The 24,149-nt window shown below is 36.5% G+C and overlaps 4 protein-coding genes across 4 annotated transcripts; 2 read left to right on the top strand and 2 right to left on the bottom strand.

Moving 5' to 3' along the window:
- The first annotated feature begins 3,394 nt into the window (after positions 1 to 3,394).
- Positions 3,395 to 11,913, top strand: LOC18054477. Its single transcript, XM_006450325.2, has 10 exons — positions 3,395 to 4,967; positions 5,591 to 6,064; positions 6,157 to 6,458; positions 7,262 to 7,984; positions 8,066 to 8,344; positions 8,579 to 8,740; positions 8,851 to 9,780; positions 9,878 to 10,093; positions 10,396 to 10,656; positions 10,833 to 11,913. The coding sequence occupies exons 1-10, from the start codon at positions 3,560 to 3,562 to the stop codon at positions 11,175 to 11,177; spliced, it is 5,100 nt and encodes a 1,699-aa protein (XP_006450388.1). The 5' UTR covers positions 3,395 to 3,559; the 3' UTR covers positions 11,178 to 11,913.
- A 1,555-nt stretch (positions 11,914 to 13,468) lies between these two features.
- LOC18054476 (ACT domain-containing protein ACR2) lies at positions 13,469 to 16,142 on the top strand. Its single transcript, XM_006450323.2, has 6 exons — positions 13,469 to 13,542; positions 13,727 to 13,893; positions 14,051 to 14,118; positions 14,316 to 15,011; positions 15,217 to 15,321; positions 15,614 to 16,142. Exons 1-6 carry the CDS (start codon positions 13,472 to 13,474, stop codon positions 15,959 to 15,961), a joined length of 1,455 nt encoding a protein of 484 aa, XP_006450386.1. The 5' UTR covers positions 13,469 to 13,471; the 3' UTR covers positions 15,962 to 16,142.
- Positions 16,143 to 16,337: 195 nt separating this feature from the next.
- LOC18054475 (probable glycosyltransferase At5g25310) lies at positions 16,338 to 19,514 on the bottom strand. The gene is made up of 4 exons (XM_006450322.2): positions 19,197 to 19,514; positions 18,912 to 19,087; positions 17,624 to 17,975; positions 16,338 to 17,032 (listed from the first exon to the last, which is right to left on the bottom strand). Exons 1-4 carry the CDS (start codon positions 19,440 to 19,442, stop codon positions 16,367 to 16,369), a joined length of 1,440 nt encoding a protein of 479 aa, XP_006450385.1. The 5' UTR covers positions 19,443 to 19,514; the 3' UTR covers positions 16,338 to 16,366.
- Positions 19,515 to 20,878: 1,364 nt separating this feature from the next.
- On the bottom strand, positions 20,879 to 23,702 carry LOC18054474 (probable glycosyltransferase At5g11130). Its single transcript, XM_006450321.2, has 4 exons — positions 23,596 to 23,702; positions 23,331 to 23,482; positions 21,854 to 22,208; positions 20,879 to 21,559 (listed from the first exon to the last, which is right to left on the bottom strand). Exons 2-4 carry the CDS (start codon positions 23,459 to 23,461, stop codon positions 20,888 to 20,890), a joined length of 1,158 nt encoding a protein of 385 aa, XP_006450384.1. The 5' UTR covers positions 23,462 to 23,482; positions 23,596 to 23,702; the 3' UTR covers positions 20,879 to 20,887.
- Positions 23,703 to 24,149: the final 447 nt, after the last annotated feature.

Raw genomic sequence — 24,149 nt, 5'->3', positions numbered from 1 at the left:
ATGGCCAGGATCAACTAGACACATGGCTCCCAACCAAAATGTGTTGTGGACAAGTGTTTTAACTTTTAATGGAAATTTGTGTTCTACTATAATTTTGTGTACTAAAATATCTATATAAATTTATTAATATAAAATGACATGACATGATTGATAATTATCATGTTATCGATAATTTTTTCTCTTATTATTAATTTTGAGCTCATTACGTGAAGATATGTTAGGAGAATGAAATGAATGATAAGCTCAAATTTATACAATAATTTGTAATTTTATCTTACTTTCTCTCACAATATGAGTTACGGAAAGAAAAGTGTGTATAATGTTAAATCTGGATCTTTAACCATTCAATAATACTCTTGCTACAAATTTTCTTCAAACAAAAATAATGGACTAATACGTTGGTCCCAAATCTTGACATTTGGCTTAAATGGATAAAAGTAATAATATGTCACATTCGGAAGAAGAAACAAATAAATGAATGATGGGATAAAACTAGCAACTAATTGATTTCACCACTTCATATAGATAAACCATCAAAGGACAACAAATCTTTCCAATTATATTTATTCATAAGTAATTATCATTTTAGGTTTTGTGCTAAGAGATGTAGATCTAGACTTTATCATCATATAGATGATATAAGAGATTTCCACAGATTTTTAATTAGAAATATGATTAGATTGTAATGTAGATAAAAAATAAAATTAATTTTTTTATAAATGATAATTATATTCTTTATGCTTGCCTCATTAGTTGATTGAAGTATTATAAGAAACGTTTGATGTTCATTAATTTTTTGAAGTCTGGCTTAATAGCTCTCATTCTCTCTCTCTCTCTCTCTCCTCCCCTGTGTGTGAAGACATTCCTACTTTATTAAAATAATGATGTCATTAACAGATAAAAGAATACACATTTCAATATATAAACAGACAAAAAAATACAATTATTATTGTATTGAAATTTGTATTTTTTTATATTTTAATGACATTCTCACTTTATATAATAGAAAAGTCCGAAAAAATTTTAAAACTGCAGAATTTTAAAAACTTAAAACTTGACGGTTTAAGCGTTTTTCCGACGTTCCCGCACTTTAAACTTCCAAACAAACTGATTTATTATTGTCATATGATAAGACAAATATTATATCAGGAGTCCCAATAGATATCTAGTGGAAAATACTGGTGTGATATTATAAAAGTTGAGGAGAGGAAAATAATGAAGAAAAAGGAGGTAATTTTTTTCATGATTTATTAATTTGACATGAACATCAAACACAAATGCATAAGTTTGGGTTCATCAAATTTAATACAATTATAAATAAATGGGACTCGAATTATTTGTTTAATAATCATGTCTGGATTTAAAGTTTGATAAACTGCTTATGACAACTATTTAATTAATTATATTATATTGACTTATTTTTTATTAAAAAAAATATTTTTATTCTTTTCATAATTTATTCATTCATCTTTTAGTTAAATTAAAAAAAAATTGGATAAACATATTACAATTATGCTGTATCGAATTGATTTATATTTGAACGACACAAATAAAATACAGTACGACACACACCAACTTAAAAGGGCCACCTCCCGAGGAGTAATCGGGTCACAGAGACTCCGACACGTGCAAATGTAACCAGGCCCCATGCATTGCGGGCCCAAACGCACGTGCAAGGTATTTCAACAAACCAACGGCGTAAACTGTATGAGAGAACCTTCAGCCCCCCCAACGCAGAGAGAGAGGCAACTCAGGTCTCAGGGAAAGGCTAATAACATCTGGATCTGTAATATTTAATGAAATTACAAATAATGATATAGCATTTAGGTTTTTCAAGACGATCCCCAAGTGTTAAGTGCTTAAGTGGGCATCCGGATACAGGTCCCGTCAATTTGACATTAGAAATAATAGAAAATTCGTTAGAATTTATTTAAGATGACACAACTATTTACTATATTCAATCGTACAAGTTCTCGGCATGCTAATACGATTTCTATTTAAACAACCAAATCATTTTTTTTTTATCGGATGGAAAGTAATTTTTTAAAAACAAAATATACTTAGTTATATTTAGACTACAATTAATTGAGTTGCAGTACTATAGATATTTCAAAAATAATGTGATAGTGATCTACTAAAGTGTCAAGTTAATATTTAAGATTTTCACATAATTAAGAATAAATCATATCCATAAATATGATGATATAATATTTTTATACACTTATTTAGCATAAAGATGTTAATTCAGAGCAATGTCATCCCTACAATCGTTATGGAGATATTTTGCTAATGGTTACTAAGAATTAAAGGGTAAAATATGACTTTTTTTATAAAAAAAATTATACAGACAATAATGCTAAGAATTCTAATTATAAATTCATCATGGGCCTAGTTATATTGGAGTCATTTCACGGTAGAATACTATTAATAACCGTACGATTATACATATAGATATTAAATATACACTTACTGTTATGATCTGAAGGTCAACATCAATACTTTATGGTGAAGATGCTCCACCATAACCATTCCCATTCATCGTTTTATGTCTCAACTGATGTAACAATTTATCTATAATTGCCAGTAATACTAGTTATTAATATTTATTAATTTTTTTATGAATTATAATTTCATCATTCTAAGATAAAATATTAAAAATTTATTAAGGAAATTACATATAAACTCCTACATTAATTGAAACTCAAATGATGATTGAGATCTCTATCTTCAGTTGAGACTTAAATAATTGTGTTATAGTTAAGATTCCTAACATTACTTAGGCTCCATTTGATGTAATTTTTCAAGTATAACTTATTTAAATAGAAATTATGCTAGTAGAGATTTTACCTAAAAAATTTCAGTTGTTTGATTGTCGATGAATTTTTTTATTAAAAATAATAAAATTACTTTAGAAGGTATTTTTTAAAAGTTATGTTATTAAAAAAATAAAATTATTATTTTTTTAAAGTTACATTATTAAAAAATTAAAAAAATATTTTTAAATAAGTAAACAATATTGTAGATATTTTAATATTTTAAAAAAGATTTTTTAACCCCTACTCTTAAAAATTCAAAATAATAATATTTAAATTTTTGTTAATAGAGACAAAATAATTTATTTAATCCTCAAAAACTCTACTAAAACAACAATGAAACAACAATAAAAATTTTGATAGGAACTTATAAGACTAAACAAGTGCTTATCACTATTAGATAAATCATATCAAACACACGCTTAATTATAAGTGGTAAGAATATATGTAAAGACGAATTAAGATGTCTTTATCTGTAGATATTATAGAAAGGAGGGACTCTGATGTTATTATTGAGATGAGCTGCGCAAGTTAACTAACATGCGCACCTCATTGTCCAAGCCTTCTCTAACCCTCTCACCCATATAACATCACCCTTTCTTGTTTTCTCTCTCTAGAGAGCTCTCTTCTTGTTTCTCTCTCTTTAATTTAATTTTATTTTTTTCATAAAAAAGAAACCAGAAATAAACCAGAGAGCAAACACGAAACTAAACCCTAATACAAAAGAAATTGAAAAAAATACAGAAATGAAGAGTTCGTCCGATGCAGTCTCATCATCTTCAACGGCAACATCATCAACAACAACAACAACAACAACAACAACAACAGGAGCATCATCAACCTCACCAGCATCTTTATCCGACCAATCACAGCCCGTCACCTCATCCGAAAAACCTCAATCATCATCATTTCCGGCTGCCGCTACTGGCGGAGTCGAGGACTTATCTTTGGGCACTAGAGACGGCAGCGGCGGGGCCCAAGAAAGTGTAGCCGTCGATCGGCGCGGAGAGCACTCCGCCGTATGCCGGTGGACGGTCCATAATTTTCCGCGAATCAGAGCTAGGGCACTATGGAGCAAGTACTTCGAGGTAGGCGGTTACGATTGCCGGTTATTAGTATATCCCAAAGGAGACTCACAAGCTTTGCCAGGATACATCTCCATTTATTTGCAAATCATGGACCCTCGCGGCACGTCTTCTTCTAAATGGGACTGTTTCGCGAGTTATCGTTTAGCTATCGTCAATTTATCGGACGAGTCGAAAACGATACATCGTGATTCTTGGCACCGGTTCTCTAGCAAAAAGAAATCACACGGCTGGTGCGATTTCACACCTTCCTCTACTGTTTTTGATTCCAAATTAGGTTATTTGTTCAATAACGATGCCGTTTTAATAACTGCCGATATTTTAATTCTAAATGAATCTGTTAGTTTTATGCGTGATAATAATGAGTTACAATCACCGTCAATGGTGTCGTCTTCGGTGGTTGCGGGACCGGTATCTGATGTATTGAGTGGGAAATTTACGTGGAAAGTGCATAATTTTAGTTTGTTTAAGGAAATGATTAAGACACAGAAGATAATGAGCCCGGTTTTTCCGGCTGGAGAGTGTAATTTGAGGATTAGTGTTTACCAAAGCTCAGTTAATGGGCAGGAGTATTTGTCAATGTGTTTGGAGAGTAAGGATATGGAGAAGACGGTGGTGTCGGATAGAAGTTGTTGGTGTTTGTTTAGAATGTCGGTTTTGAATCAAAAGCCAGGGTCTAATCATATGCATAGGGACTCATATGGAAGGTTTGCAGCGGATAATAAGAGTGGGGACAATACGAGTTTGGGGTGGAATGATTATATGAAGATGGCGGATTTTGTTGGGCACGATTCAGGGTTTTTGGTGGACGACACTGCTGTGTTTAGCACGTCATTTCATGTGATCAAGGAGATCAGTAGCTTCTCCAAGAATGGTGGGTTAATTGGATGGAGGAGTGGGAATGGGGCTAGGAAGTCTGATGGGCATATGGGGAAGTTTACTTGGAGGATTGAGAATTTCACGAGGTTGAAGGATCTGTTGAAAAAGAGGAAGATTACGGGGCTTTGCATCAAGAGCAGGAGGTTTCAGATTGGGAATCGGGATTGTCGTCTTATTGTATATCCCAGAGGTATGAAAGGACTATATTCATAGTTTATTGGTTGTTATTGTTAATATTACTCTTGCTGTGTTGTTTAAGAGTTGCAATTGGCTAGAATGATGGATTTATTCTATGTTTCGTGGCATATTTTAATATGTGGAGTGGATAAATGAGGAGCGGATGTTCCTGCTTTATTTTTATTGACAAAGGATGACCCTTTCTCTTTAACTTTTCTGAGCCAGGTTCATAGCTGCTTAGGATAGTGGTTGGGTGAATTTTTTTCTTATGATTCATGGTGTTGGAGCAGTGTAACATGCATTTGGCTCATCATTAGTACTCTGATTTATGCGCTTTGAAATTATTTGAGCTTGGATGAATCTTGCTTACGTCGTTCCTATCAAAGTGTAAGTGATGCCTTTATTAGTGTGCTAAAATAGTATCTGACCATTTGGGTCTTACCAGTACTGAATCTTCATGGCTTTTAAATTAATTAAATTTGTTGCTTAGGTTCTCCAGAGGGAGTGATATAGCTACAATGAAATCTGGGTTTTCATTGACACTTGGATTGTTCAACTTGATATTGTATGAATTTTCCTAATTTGAGCTTGCAAGACCGAACTGATGTAAGTTTCCCTCATAATTGATGGTATCAGGGCAGTCTCAGCCACCATGTCACCTTTCGGTGTTTCTTGAAGTTATGGATTCACGAAATACTTCTAGTGATTGGAGCTGTTTTGTGAGTCATCGGTTGTCAGTTGTGAACCAAAAAATGGAGGAGAAATCTGTCACAAAGGAATCTCAAAATCGCTATTCTAAAGCTGCAAAGGATTGGGGTTGGCGAGAATTTGTGACTCTTACCAGCCTATTTGATCAAGATTCTGGGTTTCTTGTCCAAGACACGGTCGTGTTCTCGGCAGAGGTTCTCATCTTGAAAGAGACGTCAATTATGCAGGATTTTACGGATCAGGACACTGAGTCAACCAATGCAGGTTCCCAAATGGACAAGATTGGGAAAAGAAGTTCGTTTACTTGGAAGGTGGAGAACTTCTTGTCCTTCAAAGAAATAATGGAAACACGAAAAATTTTTAGCAAATTCTTTCAGGCTGGTGGATGTGAGCTTCGTATTGGTGAGTGCTTGCCTCATGACTTCTGTTCAATCAAAATGCAGTTTTAGTTGTTTTCTTTTATTTGTCTGACAAATGACTGCTTAATTATGCAGGTGTGTATGAATCCTTTGACACAATCTGTATATATTTAGAGAGTGATCAATCAGTCGGTAGTGATCTGGATAAAAATTTTTGGGTCAGATACAGAATGGCTGTGGTGAATCAAAAGAACCCGACCAAGACTGTGTGGAAGGAGTCTTCTATATGTACAAAGACATGGAATAATTCTGTCTTACAATTCATGAAGGTGTCTGATATGTTGGAAGCAGATGCAGGATTTCTCATGCGTGATACTGTTGTTTTTGTTTGTGAGATATTGGATTGCTGCCCTTGGTTTGAGTTTTCAGACCTAGAGGTTAGTATTTCTCATCAGTCTAATTGTTATCTGCAGTTATTATGTCCACTTGGTGTATTAGAAGCTATCAGTAGGTTCTTCATTGGATACTTGAAATAACTACTCATTCTAGAAGCTGGTGCAATATGGACTAGAGATGGGCGTAACAATTTTCAGCACACAACTTTTAACTTTTCCATATTCCGTCCATCTGCAATGGACTTGGATGTGTGCCAAAAGGAATTGAAAGGGTCCAAATTATGATCATGTCGTCAATAATTTCAATTGTATGCCAATAAGCTTAATTCTTTGTTGTGGAAGACGGCAATAGTAGAGTTTTTCTGGAGCATTTCTGGGTCTACCCTGTAGCTTGGATTAGTGGTTTCACTACCATCAAACTTTAGCATATTGCTTGTTTTTCCATATTGGGTTTACTTAGTTGTTTAACCAGTCTGCTGCCTATTTGTTGTTCTGTCTGCCCGTGGTTTCAATATTTAAACGAATACATACGGCTTCGTGGCCAGGGCAAAGTAACCCACTTATGAAATTCAATGACCTTGTTTGTATCACTGGAATTGGCTAGTACGTGTTCAATTTTGCTAGAGTGAAGCCTTTATCATAGGGCTTAGATTCTTTTGAGTTTCTATTGCAGATGTACATGGGTGTGAAACTGGAAACATATTCTTCCTATATAATCCTTATCATCATGGCTTATGCTCCTCAACAGATCTATATGCCCATTGGATGTGGTTTTTGATCTTGTCTTTTCTTTTTATGTCAAGGTTACATATGACAATGATCATCTGTGGTTTTCCTTCTATCAGGTTTTGGCTTCTGAGGATGATCAGGATGCTTTGACAACAGATCCTGATGAACTCATTGATTCTGACGACAGTGAAGGAATAAGTGGAGATGAAGAAGACATCGTCAGAAATCTTCTTTCGAGAGCTGGATTTCACCTCACATATGGAGATAATCCTTCACAGCCACAGGTCACTCTAAGAGAAAAGCTTCTGATGGATGCTGGTGCAATTGCTGGTTTTCTAACAGGACTTCGTGTTTATCTTGACGACCCAGCTAAAGCAAAGCGCTTGCTTCTACCAACAAAGCTCTCCGGTAGTGACGGAAAGAAGGTTGCAAAGACTGATGAATCCTCCCCCAGTGTCATGAATTTGTTAATGGGAGTTAAAGTTTTGCAGCAGGCAATCATTGATCTACTTTTGGATATAATGGTTGAATGCTGCCAACCTTCCGATGGAAATTATTATGGTGATTCTTCTGATGCAAATTCAAAACCTCCTCTTGATGCCAATGGAGGTGCCAGACCATTAGAAGCTGACAGGGAAAATGGAGCATCAGAGTCTGCTCAATTTCCTCTGTTTGAGAGATTGGATTCTGGTGCAGATGATAATAGCACTACATCTGCTGTACAGAGTTCTGATTTGAGTGGAATTGATATAGCTGAAAAAGCTCTTCCAGGGCAGCCTATTTTTCCACCAGAAACATCAGCTGGAGGTTCTTTGGAAAGTGCTTCCTTTCGCTCTAAGGTATGGGTTTGGGTTGCAGAAATGATAATCTTCTCTGGCTTTCTCCATGTGTTTTAACTTCTTGATCAAAATAATTTTCAGACTAAGTGGCCGGAGCAATCTGCGGAGCTTTTGGGATTGATTGTTAACTCACTGAGAGCTCTAGACGGAGCTGTTCCACAAGGCTGTCCTGAACCAAGACGACGCCCGCAGTCTGCACAAAAGATTTCTCTTGTACTGGATAAAGCTCCTAAGCATCTGCAACCGGACCTCGTTGCTTTGGTACCCAAATTGGTGGAACATTCAGAGCACCCACTGGCTGCGGATGCGCTTATTGAACGACTTCAAAAGTCAGATGCTGAACCTGCTTTACGGATGCCTGTAAGATAGTTTTGAAGGGATCTTCATTCTTTTCATTTTGGTAGGATTGATTGGGCATTTTTAGGTGCTATAGACACAGAATAGCTGGAACATTTATGTCTGCTTTGAATGGACTCTAGTTTGAGATTCTTTTTTCTTTTTATTTTTTTTGGGGGGGAGGGGGGAGTGGGAATTTGTCAGGGAATTCTGTTTTTTTCAATTCCATTGCTTAACTATGATACTTTTATCTTGCAGGTTTTTGTTGCTCTTAGTCAACTGGACTTTGGCAGTGAAGTGTGGGAACGTATTTTATTAAAATCCTTGGAGCTTTTGACGGACTCAAATGATGAACCATTGGCAGTAACCATAGATTTCATATTTAAAGCTGCATCTCAGTGTCAACATCTTCCTGAAGCAGTACGCGTCTTTCAAATCATAATTATCATGATAGTTTCTCTCTTTTTCCTTTTTTTTTTCCTTTTTTGTTTCCCTTGAACACATTTAACCATGTTTTTCCTCATCTGCAGGTCAGATCAGTTCGTGTTAGGCTTAAAAATTTGGGTGCAGAAGTGTCTCCTTGTGTCCTTGATTTCTTAAGTAAAACTGTAAACAGTTGGGGAGATGTTGCTGAAACTATACTTAGAGATATTGATTGCGATGATGATTTTGGTGACAATTGTTCAACGATGCCTAGTGGGCTCTTCTTGTTTGGTGAGAATGGGCCTACTTCGGATTCGTTGCATGTGATGGATGAGCAGGCTTTTCGTGCCACTCGTCATTTTTCTGATATTTACATCCTGATTGAGATGTTATCTATACCTTGTATTGCTGTTGAAGCTGCTCAAACCTTCGAGAGAGCTGTAGCTCGAGGAACCATTGTAGCTCAATCTATAGCCTTGGTCTTGGAAAGGCGCCTTGCTCAAAGGCTGAACTTTAATCCTGGATTTGTTGCAGAAAATTTTCAGCACACAGATGTTGTGGTAGAGGGGGAGCAGCTAATAGTTCAACGTGATGACTTTACTTGTGTCCTTGGTCTTGCCGAGACATTGGCCCTATCTAGAGACATTCGCGTGAGGGAATTTGTGAAGATACTGTACACAATATTATTGAAATGGTATCCTGAGGAGTCCTATCGAGGTAGGATGCTGAAGAGATTGGTCGACCGTGCTACCAGCACTACAGAAAGTAGCCGTGGAGTAGATTTAGACTTGGAAATTTTGGTCATTCTGGTATGTGAGGAGCAAGAAATCATTAGACCTGTTCTGAGCATGCTGCGGGAGGTTGCTGAGCTTGCAAATGTTGATCGGGCAGCTCTTTGGCACCAATTATGTGCTAGTGAAGATGAAATTATTCGTATCCGTGATGAGAGGAAGGCTGAAATTTCAAATATGGTTAGAGAAAAAGCTGTTTTCTCACAAAAATTGGCGGAATCTGAGGCTGCTGGCAATCGTCTCAAGGTACTCGTATAATTGATGGATGATAACATCTGGAGAGTCACTATTATATCTTAATTATCTGGGATTACTTGAATTGACATCATCTATAATTTGACAGTCTGAAATGAGGGCTGAGATGGATCGCTTTGCTCGGGAAAAGAAGGAGCTTTCTGAACAAATGCGAGAAGTTGAAAGTCAGCTTGAGTGGCTTCGTTCAGAGCGGGATGATGAAATTGCAAAACTCACGACTGAGAAAAAAGTTCTTCAGGATCGTCTTCATGATGCAGAGACACAACTCTCCCAGTTGAAATCCCGGAAACGTGATGAATTGAAGGTAGTGCATTACTTCATTTTGATTTCTTCAGCTTGCCCCCTGCTTTCTAAAAAGCACGGAGTGTTACTTGTTAAAATTAGTTGATTCTTCTCTTTACCGGTAAAAACAATTGTTGTTCTATTTTCCATCTATTTGACAATGATGATTGTATTTTCACTTTTCTATTTTCTCTGAAGAAATGAAAAGGATAGGTGGTATTCATCTATTGATAAACTAGCTTTGGTCTGTTATGTCTTGAAAATAGGGATAGCTGATTTGTTGCTTTTTCCAGACTAAAAATTTTCCTGTCTTGAATTCAACAGAGAGTAGTGAAGGAGAAAAATGCTCTTGCTGAAAGATTAAAGAGTGCCGAAGCTGCCAGGAAACGATTTGATGAAGAACTGAAACGGTATGCGACAGAGAATGTGACTCGGGAAGAAATTTGTCAGTCACTTCAAGATGAAGTTCGAAGATTGACGCAAACTGTTGGGCAAACTGAAGGAGAAAAACGGGAGAAGGAAGAGCAGGTTGCTCGATGTGAAGCATATATTGATGGCATGGAATCAAAATTGCAGGCCTGCCAGGTTTGTGCCGCTACATAGCTTATGCCTTTTTTCATGTCTATCGTCATCATTTTACATTTCTGCAATAAGAAACTAGGAAATAATCCCATCATCTTCTGTACTTTATCTTTCTTCATTGTTCACACTGATTTTTTAGCGATATTTTGTGTTTTCTTCCCCCTTTTTGTCATTTGCAGCAATATATTCACACACTTGAGGCTCAACTTCAAGAAGAAATGTCTCGTCATGCCCCGCTATATGGTGCTGGATTGGAAGCTCTATCGATGAAGGAGTTGGAGACATTGGCACGTATTCACGAGGAAGGTCTTAGGCAAATCCACACTCTCCAACAGTGTAAAGGTAGTCCTGCTGCTAGTCCTCTTGTGAGCCCTCACACTCTTCCCCATAATCACGGGCTATACCCAACTGCACCTCCCCCATTGGCTGTGGGATTACCCCATTCACTCGTCCCAAACGGCGTAGGGATCCATGGTAATGGACATGTAAATGGTGGTGTTGGACCCTGGTTCAATCATACTTAAATTGGCAAAGTATTGGTCCTCGTAATTGAGCAGAGTTGCATCTCGATATAAAGGGATGTGCTTTATGAATTACACGGCATTTTTGACTGGTAGGACTGCTGGCGCACGATGCTGGGAAATGCATAATAATAGATGTCTGGGATGGTAACATTCTATTAATTGAAAATGTGGAAATGTGTCCAATGGAACTAACAGTCACAAAATGCCGTAATTGCTTATTTCGTTCATAAAGTTAATTATAGGTCTTTCAAAAGTTTTGTTATCCTTTTTATCCTCTTTCTGATTATAGGCGGTCATTTTCTCTCGTTATTTCTTTCAAACTTTTCTTGTTCTTTCTGGGCACGTTATCACAGTAGGTAAATCTTTGATGTAGTTGGGAGCAGGATGTCTTGCCACGAGCTTAATCATTTGATTGACTAAAATTTTCATCGCCTAAACTTTTAGTCTTAAAGGGTTCATGTCAATTTAAAGGACCTTTCTATGTTACAGAATCTGTAACATACAACCACCCAAAAACTAGTTTCTTTACACCTCTAAGTGTTGTTATTCAAACAATTCAGGGGTGGTGGAAAATTTGTTTTGGGTGAACTGTAAGTTACAGAATCTGTAACTTAGCAGCACCCCAATTTAAATGTAAATGTGGCGGCATGATATGGTGGATTATTTTGTCGCCATCTAATTATCATCGGATGATTCGGATCGAAAAGCTCACACGTTTCTTGTATATACACAGCTAGAGATTGAAGAGATCAAGCTTATTGACATTCCTGATTGTGTCTGTGCAGATAGCAAGACACTTCTCACTTGAGCGGCTGAGAGTGAATGGTGTGGTTCTTTCCTGTCAAAATAGATACATATAAAAAGTCAAATATGTTTAACTTTCTCTTTCATTTTAATATTAAAAATTAAAGATAACTCATATTTGCATGAATCATGATGATAACGCAACATATTAAGTTGCAATTGCAAAAGAAAAGACTCTTCTGAACATTCATACGTGCATGAGTTTAATTTCCATTCACTATATAAAGGAAGCCAAAAACTAGGAAGAAGTGACTGAAAAAAGAAAAAGAAAAAGAAAAAGGAAAGAAATGGAAAAAATCAAATACAAGTCGTGCCCGCAAGTATTATTTTGACATTCGATATGTATGTAGTATGTACGCATGCATGCGTCCGTTACTTCGATGACTTTCTTGTAAATAATTAAACTCCACCACACGTTTTGTAACGTCTATTTATAAGCTAATCACACTCCTTATCACAAATCTTAAAATAGTTATTACTAATTACTAATTTTGCTCTCTTTTTCTCTCCTCCACTTATATTGAGAGGAAATAAAAAATAAAAAAATTACGACTCATCCCTTTTGATCATCATCATCATCTTCTTCTTCTTCTTCTTCTTTGATCACGCTCTCTCTTCTGCTCAAATTTTGGCACTACAGATCGCTCGTTCGGTTATGTGCTGGGCTTGTCCCACTACACACCTGTGTAACCCTAGCTCATTTCTTTTTACAAATTTGCGTAAGCCTCATCATGCTTTTTAATCTTCTTTTTCCATTTCATATTTCCGCACATTGAGTGGCAATTTCAGAATACTTAAAAATCGTACGCCCAGCCCCCAACACTAATAAAGAAACTAAAAATTTGAGAGGCTAAGTGAAAACTAAAACTCTAAAATTGGGCAAAACGTAAACTTAATCAACAATTGTAATCAATAATTGAACTCCATTGTTTTTCTTGATTTTTCTATTTTGGCTTAGTGGGGTCAAGTGCCCCAGACCTTAACACAGTTTCGCCGCCACTATTAGGTTGTTTCGACAATGCACGCCCATTCATACGATATATATTTAAACAATTCATAAACAGCCTACATTGCATTGCTTCACAATCACAGGTATTTTTTCCTGAACTGCAGCCGTGCAATGAGTCTTGATAGGGTTTTCTTACCATCATTTCTCCCTACAAATCACAGGGGAAGTTTTGTTTTCTTCATTTTCGTTTTTGCTGTTTGTTTTCTTTTTGGCTTTCGAAAATTTGAGAGACATTTTAGCTGTCAAAAATTGGCCACATCTCCCTCGATTTTAGGTCCCGTTTTCTAGTACTTTTGCTGCGTGTTTTTGACGTGTTTGAAATTTGAAAGCATCTATTTTGAGTTTTGACTTCCTCGACCCCGTAAGCATTTGATGGGTGGACAAATTTGCTTCACAAAATTTTATTTTCAAAATTAATTTCTTGCTTTGTTTTGATTTTTATTAATCAACAACTAAACTCTTCATTTGAATAATTTGCAGCATGAACAAAGTCTGTTGGCCTTATTTTGATCCTGAATTTGACACCCTCCCCGAGAGGATATATGGCCCCACGTAAGTAATTCAATTATTGCGCTTCATAAAAAAAAGAATCTTGGCAACTTTTGGTGCAGACATTGTAAGAATTTAAGAGAGGAGATTCAATAATGCACAGGAGTGCTCAAGATTCTTTCGCTTGGTCATTAGACCGATAATTAATCGTCTGATTAAACGAGACTCGTCGTTTTTGCTTTTGCAGGTGCAGAGTTTGCATTGACAACGAAAGCATGGAAGATTGTACGGTAGTAAAGGTGGACAGCGTTAGCAAACAAGGCCTCCTCTTGGAAATGGTTCAAGTTTTGACGGACATGAATCTCACCATCTCAAAAAGCTACATTTCCTCTGACGCTGGCTGGTTTATGGATGGTAATTAATCCGTGTTGCTAATGTTAATATATGTGTTCATGACTTCATTGAAAAGCCTAATGTCTTGTGTTAGGCTTTGTAAAGCCTGATCAATCCAAATACCGACCTCACAAGTCTTATAAACCCAATTGATTGCGCTTTTTGCTTATTCCTGCAGTTTTTCATGTTAAAGATGAGCACGGAAACAAACTTACAGACCAAAAAGTCATCAACTACATACAACAGGTACTTAAATAATTTCAAGTTAAACTAAACAAATTTTTCTGTGTTGTTGATATTTGGGTTGCTAAAATACAAAATCTTGTTTACAGAGAAGGGCACAATTAATGCATTGAAGTTCCGAATTGATACTATTTTTAATAAATCTTAATGTCAAGGTTCATAAATTCAAATTTTAGTGAAGTGCCAACGTTTGTATGCAGGCCATCGGTACAACTGGAGAGATACCCAGCTCGGCTGTGGCAAAGACCTACACCAACAAAGCCGTGTTTGGATCCGAATACCCAAGCGAGCACACGGCAATCGAAATGACTGGAACCGACCGGCCGGGACTATTTTCCGAGATATCAGCTGCCCTAGCTGACCTGCATTGCAACATTGTAGAAGCACACGCATGGAGCCACAATGATCGCTTGGCTTGCGTGGCCTACGTGTCCGATCAATCCACGGACACTCCAATAGACGACCCCGGCCGCCTCGCGACCATCGAGGAATACATCACCACCGTGCTCCGCGCCACAGCAGAGCGGAGCCCCAGCGAGACTCACATTAATCCACTACAAGTAAAGGCTAATGGATTCCCTTGTGGAGATTGCATTAAGACCAACGTTGAGAGGAGGTTGCACCAGCTCATGCTTTCTGTCAGGGACTTTGACGGGCAGTGTGGGCCCAATATGAGTCGGTCCACACCGTCGTCGGCCGTAGGATTCGGTGATGAAGAGGGGATGAGAAGGACGGCTGTGTATATAGAAAGCTGTGAGGAAAAGGGGTATTCGATAGTAAGCGTTGATTGTAAGGATAGGCCGAGGCTTATGTTTGATACGGTGTGCACGCTCACTGACATGCAATACGTTGTATTTCATGCTTCCATTGGTTGTCATGGAGATTATGCATTTCAGGTACGTATTACTTCAATTAATAACCAGCCGATATACATCCATATAATTTTTTTTTTTTTTTTTTGTAAATAATTAATTCCTCAACTGAAATAATATAGCCTCCATTTTTTTTTGTTATATCATGAAGTATTATATAAGCACGTTCATTACATATAATTTAAATCGAATTAGAATTTTCAATTTACATTGTTTATGAATAACACAGGAGTATTTTATACGACACATAGACGGCTATGCGTTGAACACAGAAGGTGAAAAAGAACGAGTAATAAAATGCTTAGAAGCTGCCATTGAACGCCGGGTTTGCGAGGTAATCATTATCGATTAAGTATAATCAATTTTGATTATCTCCAATTTCACCATTAATTACACACCATGATTCTCTTATGATGTGGACATATATTTTTTTGAATAAATTAAATACTGATGGGCGACGGTGATTAATAAATAAGAATATAATAACAGTTAAATCTATGCATGATTAGTGATGGACATAGGATAGAAGATTTTAAAAGCACAAAAAAAAATTAAATTAAAAAAAAACACTCGTATCAGGAGGAGAGGATTATAATTCTTTACATTTCACAATAATTTTTGCGCAGGGGGTGAGGCTAGAGTTATGTGCAGCCAATAGGGTCGGGTTGCTCTCCGATATAACTCGAGTTCTGAGAGAGAACGGCCTCGCCGTCGTCCGAGCACACGTGGCAACGAAGGGAGAGAAGTCGGTGAACGCATTTTATTTGAGGGACATTTCGGGGAATGAAGTGGACATGGATTTTGTAGAGTCGATGAAGAAAGAGATATTGGGTCCAATTGATCTTGCAGTAAAAAATGATAGCAGAAGCACTTCGCCAAGCCCTCCTGATAGGTCCCCTACTCGTTTCTCTTTAGGAGACTTGCTTCGTTCCCAACTTGAACGTCTCTCTCACAACTTTGTTCCCATCAATTGATATCATCGATTGCTTGTAATTTGATGTTATGATTTCCGATTATTGATCCATGTAAATAGCATCAATTGTACAAAAATAATGACAGGTCGTGCTTATTTAGCCAGATAGGTGCGTTTATTTTACTAGCTAGGATTGTATATAATTTGTAAATGAGCAGAAGCGATTAGTACAAGACTGCATGCCCAATTGCTTGGAGAATCAATTCAAGCCTCATGAATTGAAAAGCTGGCCCAAATAATGGAGAAATTGTGTGTTGTTGGATATTGCTTTGGTTGTAAATTAAGTCATTATTTTAAAATGTGGCAGTGAGGTGTCAATTTTCTCCTATAAGCACATGTAGAGTCAATCAAAATTGTACTGAGATTAGAAAAGTCTTTCAGGTCTCTAAATATGTAATCTATAAAGCTACCCAAGTCTCATATTTAGCCTCCGAAGCCATATGGAATGCAGTATCATATGAAACACATCAAATCTCTTAGCCGGGTGATTCAACTCAAAATGTCTCCTCACAGCTTTTAAATTCTCCTTAAGCCTTTTGTACTTCTCCTCAGGAACAGCCATCAACACCTCCTTTAGCCTTGGAATTTCGGACACATCAACTTGAATCGAAAACGCTTCCCATCTCAGCACATCACTGAACGGCAGTACATAATTCTGTGACAAGATAACGGGGACACACTGGGCATAAATAGACTCAACAATTCTAGGGCTAGCCACTTCGTATCCGCTAGGGCAAAGACAGAACTTGGACTTGAGCATGAATGAGTAATAGTCTTGGTCTTTTGGGAGGTATTCGAAAACTATGAGATCTTTGTCGTGGCCTTTCCAGTGCTGGAGGAGGATGCTACGGATGGTGCCGTGGAGTCCGCCGGCGAAGAAGGCGAGATAAGGCCGTGGCGCGTTGAATGGCGGCGGAGAGAGGAGTTTTGGGGACACATAGCCACCGTAGAGGTGGATTTCTGGGAGGGTCACATCTTTTTGGGGGTTGAAGCCTTCGGAGGTGTTGGCATTGCAGAGGACTCGGATTGAGTTGTTGTAAAGGTGGGAGTTGCCCTTTGATACATGGGGACCCTGCAAGAAAATTGAAGTTCATTTTCAGATGTTAAAAAAATTGTGTAACAAATTTCATAAATTTTAAAAAAGTATTTATTCACTTTTCTTTTAGTTATATCTTTGACTTAAAAAAATAACGAAAAACCATAGTCTAATTTGATATCTCATCACAAATTACATAATGTTATATTTATTAAAAATCAGATTTATGTCTGATTTTAATTAAAGTTTCAATACTAAAATCATAGCGGAACATAAAGAGTCATAAATTAATTAATTTTACTATAAGCAGAAAGAACAAAGACACACACACATATATGTCTTCGTTATTCAATCCATCATCGAAATTCCATTTGATATCTATCTAATAATCAAATAGCTAGATCTAAATGATTTACTTCAGATTTCAATCTAAAGATATATTCTCCAGAAAAGTGACTTCCACTCGGCGAAAAAACCTTCAGAGAAAGCTAAACATTTGAGCGCTATAATAGCTCAGAAAAAGGCAGACAAAATCATGTACGCAAAGTCTTCTAGCGTAAGACAAACCGAAACCGAAAAAAGAGAGTACTTGAGATATATGAATTGGGAAGAGGTAAAGAAACGTACCCAATCATGACAGGCAAGCATGAAGTGATCAGCCCCACAAGTTCTATTCCAGAAGGGGTATTTGGAAGAGACTACTTTAACATAATCAGCTACAAACTGCTTCAGTGGAGTGAGGTCATAAGTAAGAGGTTTGTATAGGTATTTGACCATCCACGCCACACTGAATGGCAAATAGTAGACATGGGCTCGATGTGGATCACTCGTCCTGAACCTCTTGGCTCCATGCTCTATCTCCGACATGAACCTTCCTTCTATTGTGTAGATGTCCTTGCATGGCCCGTAGTGTGTTATGGGTAGCTCTCCTTCTCTGTACACATACACCTTGAATCTCTTCTCCATCTCCACATAACTCCTACATTTTAAAAATATATATTATGACTTTATTATATTATATAATATATGTAGAAGAAGAATTTGCATATATATATATACGTATATACAGGCACTCAATTACCAACAGCAACACTGATTACAAATTATTTTTGCAAATTCATCCGAAATTATTTGAACGGGGCATACAATGCTTGAAAGAGTGAAAAACAAAGAAATATATATATATATATATTTAATTACTCGTATCATGATGCCAAGCCATTTATCATGAATGAGTTTATAAAATAGATTACTTACAAGTGTAAAAACACTCTTTGGCTAAAGTACATCCATAAAGTACCTTAGAAATGGCTTTTCTTTGTGAACAATCAACCACTCACTGATTGCATCAGAATTAGAGTCTAAGGATCCTAAAACATTATATGATTGTAACGACAACAAGAGTCCGTACGTAATTGTGATATCATTAATATCCATAATGAATTAATACTATTTGTGATATATGATGTGCCATTTATGATGGATGATAAATTTTCACAAATTTTAATTGAACCTGTTACATCATCTCACCGTCTTCTTAATAAATTAATAATATATCATATATCATGATATTGTGTAATATACATGCATGCATGCATGCATACATATGTGTGTGTGAAAATAAAGATGTGTAGTAGCAGCGCCGCGTTTTTGCAGTAGCTATGATGCACAAAACAAGTAATCAATTGTAAAACTGATCCAGAGCAATGAGTGAGTGCGTAGTGCGCACTATATGTATATACGCACACCATCACCATGCATGCATGCGTCAGTTACAAGAAAAACTAACGCTGCGATACACTTATGCTCTCTTTGCCTTGGCCGGCGGTAGCTTAGAAGCAAAGCAGTTCCAAAACCTTCATTATAAGCTTTAATTAATTAATTAATTAAAACATAATCAAAGTAAACTACTTACTGATAAAATGCGCCGGGGTTACGGTAAATGGCCGCACTAGGAACGAAATCGACACCGTTTTTGATGATTGATGTTACGTTTCGAGTTGAAGCTGCCTTGCGAATTGAAGCACGCGCTCTAGCCAGTCCTTGTTTCAGCTGTTCGTTTTTACTCAACACTCGTGCTGATGATTCTCGCTGAATAATTAATTAACAATAGATGAGATTAATTATTATTGTCATTTCTTTTAAGGAAAAAAAAACACTTAAATTGAGAATGAGTGAATGATCGTCGTCGTCATTTCACCTTTAAAACGTTGTTAGATCCAGTGAAACGAACGGCTTGGATTTCATGATCGGAAACTGAAACGGTTCTGAGCAAATCAGCGGTTGGTACCGATGATTTAAATTCAAAATTTGAAGCGGTTGAGTTGAAGCTGATCATGCTGAAGGAGCTGAAGTAGTCGGATGACGAAAGGATCAATATGAAGAGGACGGACGTAGCAAAGAGCAAGGACACAGCTGGCAGGAGGTATCCGCGGAAATTTTCCATTTAATGCAGGTGTTTGGTTGGCGAGATTTTGGTTTCTCGGGAAAATTGTCTGATTTTGGAGAGAGATTGAAAAGGCGGGGACTGAGGATGGGACTTGAGGGAGAGGCGGAGTTTCTATTTATTTCAATTTCAAGCCAAGTGAGAGGAGGAATGTGTAATGACCTATTTAACCCCCTATAAAACCGATTGACTAAGGGTGATTTTGTAACTTCGGTGATTCTATTTGGTTTTTGTTTTATTGTTTGTTGAAATAAACCGGTTTTTTTTTTTTTTTTGGTTAAAGAGTAGTACCAGCAACATACTTGCTTGCGGGTCACTCCTCGATTGTAAATATTAATCAATGCGCCTCAAATTGTGGAAAATGTGCTTTAGATGAGCTAAGATATATCATTGATAAATGATATCCTAATATCATCTAAGATATATCAATTTACGTGTTGTAGAATATGACAATTAATTTGACTTAAATAATAAAATTTAAGCAGTCAATAATTATTTCGTTAGAAGATTTAAGTCTCTGCAATATTAACAGAGTACTATTATTCAAAAAAATTAAAATTAACGTAACATACACCGAAGCTTTATATAATTATTCATTTATCATTTCAAAAATATTTTGGGGATCATTTAATTGAGATGGTAAAGTTCCGTCTCTTAAAAATAAATTGTTTAGAATTTAAATCAAACCACCCCATGTGTTCCAAAATTATAAAATCACCCTCATTCAGTTAGAGGGGATTTACCTAGTAAACTAAGTTCTACACGTTATATTTTAATTGACTGGTTAAAACCATTCCCTACTTATGTTGGTCAAAATGACATTAATTTGATACAAAGAAACCATGCGTGAGGATAGGGCAAAGAAAATCTTTGGTGCTTTTGAAATACCACGTTACAAAATTAATGTGAAGCTTCTATCTGATCAATGAACGACATTTGACACCATGTGTCCCCATCAATTTTGCAAAGCGCATTACTCCTACAGAATAATCAACGGAGAAATTTCCTCACCGGCGGTACAAGAAATCACTAAATCTTCATCATTATTAATTGTGTGAATCCCCATTTCATCAAATATTGCTTGACCGACTTCAAGTCAAGGACGAAGTCACAACCCCACCAAAGTCAAAGTCATCACTTTCGCAAAAATTTCTCTTGGAGAAAACAAAAAGAACTATTCGTAAATACTAATTATGAATGTTTTGAAGAAAATTCTTGCGATGATATCTCATGGAATCAATATTAGAACTATGACATCCGTTCTTACACAATAACTTGCACAAGTAATTATAATCCCTAACTATACTCGTAAAATAAAACCTTAAAAAATATATTCATTGAACCCTCTAATCCTACCATATAATTAATAAGAAGCCAATTAATATGATCATACATTATGCATTCATTGTGTTCAAATGCATGATTGTGGCGTCCTGCATACACAATCAATACTGCAGCTCGTGGAGCCTTATGTTAAGCCTCCTCAGCCACACTGAGTGCATCACCATATGCATTAAATCAAAGGGCTTAGCCGGCCTGTTCATCAGAAAATGCCTTTGAACTTGAACAACTCTCTTCTGCTTTTCTAAATATTCTTCCATAGAAATTCCTTGTAAAATTTTCTTAATTTCCGGTATCTTTTCCACCGGAATGTGAACGGAAAATTGTCTCCAATCGAGAACATCACTGAACGGCAGAACGTAATGATCAGAGATGATCACTGGAACGCACGCTGAATATATAGACTCAACCAATCTAGGGCTTGCAACTTCATAACCACTAGGGCAGAGGCAAAACTTGCTTTGACCCATTAGCTGAGTGTAGTTTAGGGTTTGGGGGAGATACTCATGAACTTGAATGTCATCATCTTTATGTTTCCAATATCTAAACAGCAGCTCTCTCACGAATCCGTGAGGACCGCCAGCGAAAAAGGCGAGGATTGAGCGGTTATTAGAGGCCTGGCTGAGCTGTGGCGGTCGTAATATCCTGCGTTTGAGGTAAATTTCCGGCATGGACACATCTTTCACAGGGTGGAACCCTTCTGAGGAATTTGCATTGCAAAGAACTCTGATAAAATGCTTGTAAAACGTTGGGTGAGCAGCTGAAACTTCTGGCGCCTGTAACATCACACAGATCATTAGAATTAGTATGTGGACATAACTTAGGGGGAACCTCTGCCATGTGGCACAGCAGTGAGTCCCCAGGTGAGACTCATTCATTTTTTATGATAATGAATTTAGATCTCATTTTGGGACCTAGAGATGGCCGTCTTTTACAATCCACTATTCTACCACATGGTAGAGTAGAACTGATTGTCCCGCTACATCAGAACTGCAATGCAATATTGTTTGAAACTCCCCACATATTACATAGGAAGGAAGTCAACAATTAGGTTTTTAATAAAAGTATACCCAATCATGGCAAGAAACAAAAAAATGGTCAGCTCCATTGCTTCTGTTCCAATAAGGGTATCTACTCGAAATAAGATCAATGTAGTCCTTGACGATGTTTTGCAGCCTCTTGCGAGAGTAATCAGTGTAAGGTCTGTAGACGTATCGTATGATATTGACGATGCTAACAGGGATGAAATATGCAACGGCGTCGTCCGGGTGGGAGGCTGCAAAAGGACTTTTGTCACTTTCCAATTCATCAATGAACTGGCCCTCGATGGAATAAATGTCATTCATTGGCCCTCTGTGAAAGAGGGGTTGTTCTCCTTCTTTGTATGCCCATACTCTAAATCGCTTCTCCATTTGTATGTGACTCCTGTTTCATTTTCAAATGTTAAAGTAATGTGTATCTACCGTACAATAAGTTGATGCGTGTGCATTGAAGAGCTCGAGAATAAATCAGAGATAATACAATTAATTAATGCAATGTATGACATGTGCAATTAAATTTTATATAACCAGTGATTGTATATTGGTTCTTCAAAGTAAATGCATATATGTCGTAACATCATTTTTTTGATATATGATTGAGATATGACTGATATAATACTTTAAAAATATTCTAAATTTTTTCTATTTGATAGTATGCATACTAGTTTCTTTTCTCACTAAAATGTTTAGGGGGACCAGATGAATAAATTCAAGTTTCTGATATTTTCATAAATGAATCTAAAGATTGCGGTTGTTCTAGGTTACACAAAGGATGGGTTTAATTTTTAAACAAGTTGCAGATCTTAGTGGATAAAATTTTTCATAACTACCATAAGAAATGTTATATAATACTGGGATATATTATGTACAGTAACGTAAAATTAATGATTTACTAATTACAATAATATAAAACATGGGTGTCAACAATGAAAATTTTGAAGTGTAACAGAAAATTAGAGAATTTCAACAAAATGAGCTCCATTTTACAAAACCATGCTGATATACTCGACTATGATACCCCATCTTGGTACTAATCGATCTAGACCGTCTAATTAATGAGAATTTCAAGTGATTTTGACATTTTTTTTCCTACTCAATTGAATTTTGTTGGAGACACAATTTAGATGAATTTCAAGTTGCAAACCATTTTATTGGTCACAATGCCAACGTAATTTGACCCGAAAACAATTCTACAAGTAACCATAATTTAAAAAAGGCAATCTCGATTTCCACTATATATGTAAAATTATCCAAAACATATCTCATTTGATGATTTTAACTTGATTTTAATTTGGGAATAGTCGGAAAGTCAACACTCTTTTGAACTTAAAAATCACAAAACAAACGATAAGATAATCTGGAATTCCGAATTTTAATAAAACTCAGCATTATCTTCAGATATATTTTTTTTTTAACCTAAAATATACTGAAGTGACTCGAAAGCACTAACCTGAGTCAGCCAACACACAACAAGAAAATAAAAGAAAAAGGGAAATTAATTCTTAACTGATGAAAGGCAAAAGGATTTATGTAAATAGATCCTCTGGGCACAAAACTCTCCTCCTTGTTCGGCATGTAAGTGTGTGATCGAGACGCTTGTTGTATAGCTGCTCTTGCTCTTGCTAACCCATTTTGCATTCTCTCAAATGGGTTCTTTTTCTGTACTTATGGAGAGAACAAAATAAAACATATGTAAAAGAAAGTAAACGAAAACATCAGAGTATAAGGTAATAAGCTTAAGCAATTATTAGGTGCGGTTTTGAGTTGCTTACTCTGCCAACACTCTTGTAAGCATTTTGAGTTGGTATTCCGAAATAAGAGAGAGAGGGTTGTGGGTTTTGTTGCGAGATATGAGTGTGATTATCATGATTAAGTGATTGATCAGAAGAAGGGAAGAAATTGAAATGTTGGTTGATCAACGAGAAAATGAGAATAAGAAGGACTATTGGGTAGAGCAAAGTTGGGGAAGCAAATGTGAACTCAGCCATTGTTAACTAGATCTTTCTTTTCATCTAAAAGTTTTTGCATGGAGAGAAAAAAAAAAAATCTTTTTTAAAACGTGAAGAAATGGAAATTTCAGTTTATGATCATTGTGCATGACTCATGAAAGACGATATATATGGTGGATTGATGTGGGTCTCTTTTTCCTCCAGTACTATATATTTGGATTCGGTGCGTACTGGCACGTGATTTTATCATGCATTCTCGTTTTGATTTTGGCACGTCCTCTTGTTGTATTGATATTCAATTGATTGTGATTAGATTTTATAAGATAGTTAGTTTACGCACTCAGATATTTCTTCCGGGCTCATCTATCTCACGGTTA

This window comes from Citrus clementina, unplaced genomic scaffold, assembly GCF_000493195.1.
Source record: "Citrus clementina cultivar Clemenules unplaced genomic scaffold, Citrus_clementina_v1.0 scaffold_1, whole genome shotgun sequence".
Lineage (NCBI taxonomy): Eukaryota > Viridiplantae > Streptophyta > Magnoliopsida > Sapindales > Rutaceae > Citrus > Citrus x clementina.
This window is presented reverse-complemented; position numbering and strand designations above follow the sequence as displayed.

Excerpts from the sequence above, each read along its gene's own strand:
- LOC18054476 (XM_006450323.2), top strand. The coding sequence starts at position 13,472 with ATGAACAAAGTCTGTTGGCCTTATTTTGATCCTGAATTTGACACCCTC. Across the intron at positions 13,543-13,726 it reads GAGAGGATATATGGCCCCAC|GTGCAGAGTTTGCATTGACA; the intron begins GTAAGTAATTCA and ends TTGCTTTTGCAG. Across the intron at positions 15,012-15,216 it reads ATGGAGATTATGCATTTCAG|GAGTATTTTATACGACACAT; the intron begins GTACGTATTACT and ends TGAATAACACAG.
- LOC18054475 (XM_006450322.2), bottom strand. The coding sequence starts at position 19,442 with ATGGAAAATTTCCGCGGATACCTCCTGCCAGCTGTGTCCTTGCTCTTT. Across the intron at positions 19,088-19,196 it reads GATCTAACAACGTTTTAAAG|CGAGAATCATCAGCACGAGT; the intron begins GTGAAATGACGA and ends TTAATTATTCAG. Across the intron at positions 17,033-17,623 it reads TGCTTGCCTGTCATGATTGG|GGTCCCCATGTATCAAAGGG; the intron begins GTACGTTTCTTT and ends ATTTTCTTGCAG.
- LOC18054477 (XM_006450325.2), top strand. The coding sequence starts at position 3,560 with ATGAAGAGTTCGTCCGATGCAGTCTCATCATCTTCAACGGCAACATCA. Across the intron at positions 8,345-8,578 it reads AACCTGCTTTACGGATGCCT|GTTTTTGTTGCTCTTAGTCA; the intron begins GTAAGATAGTTT and ends TTTATCTTGCAG. Across the intron at positions 10,094-10,395 it reads GGAAACGTGATGAATTGAAG|AGAGTAGTGAAGGAGAAAAA; the intron begins GTAGTGCATTAC and ends TGAATTCAACAG.
- LOC18054474 (XM_006450321.2), bottom strand. The coding sequence starts at position 23,461 with ATGCAAAATGGGTTAGCAAGAGCAAGAGCAGCTATACAACAAGCGTCT. Across the intron at positions 22,209-23,330 it reads AATCCTTTTGCCTTTCATCA|GAGTCACATACAAATGGAGA; the intron begins GTTAAGAATTAA and ends AAAATGAAACAG. Across the intron at positions 21,560-21,853 it reads TTGTTTCTTGCCATGATTGG|GCGCCAGAAGTTTCAGCTGC; the intron begins GTATACTTTTAT and ends GTGATGTTACAG.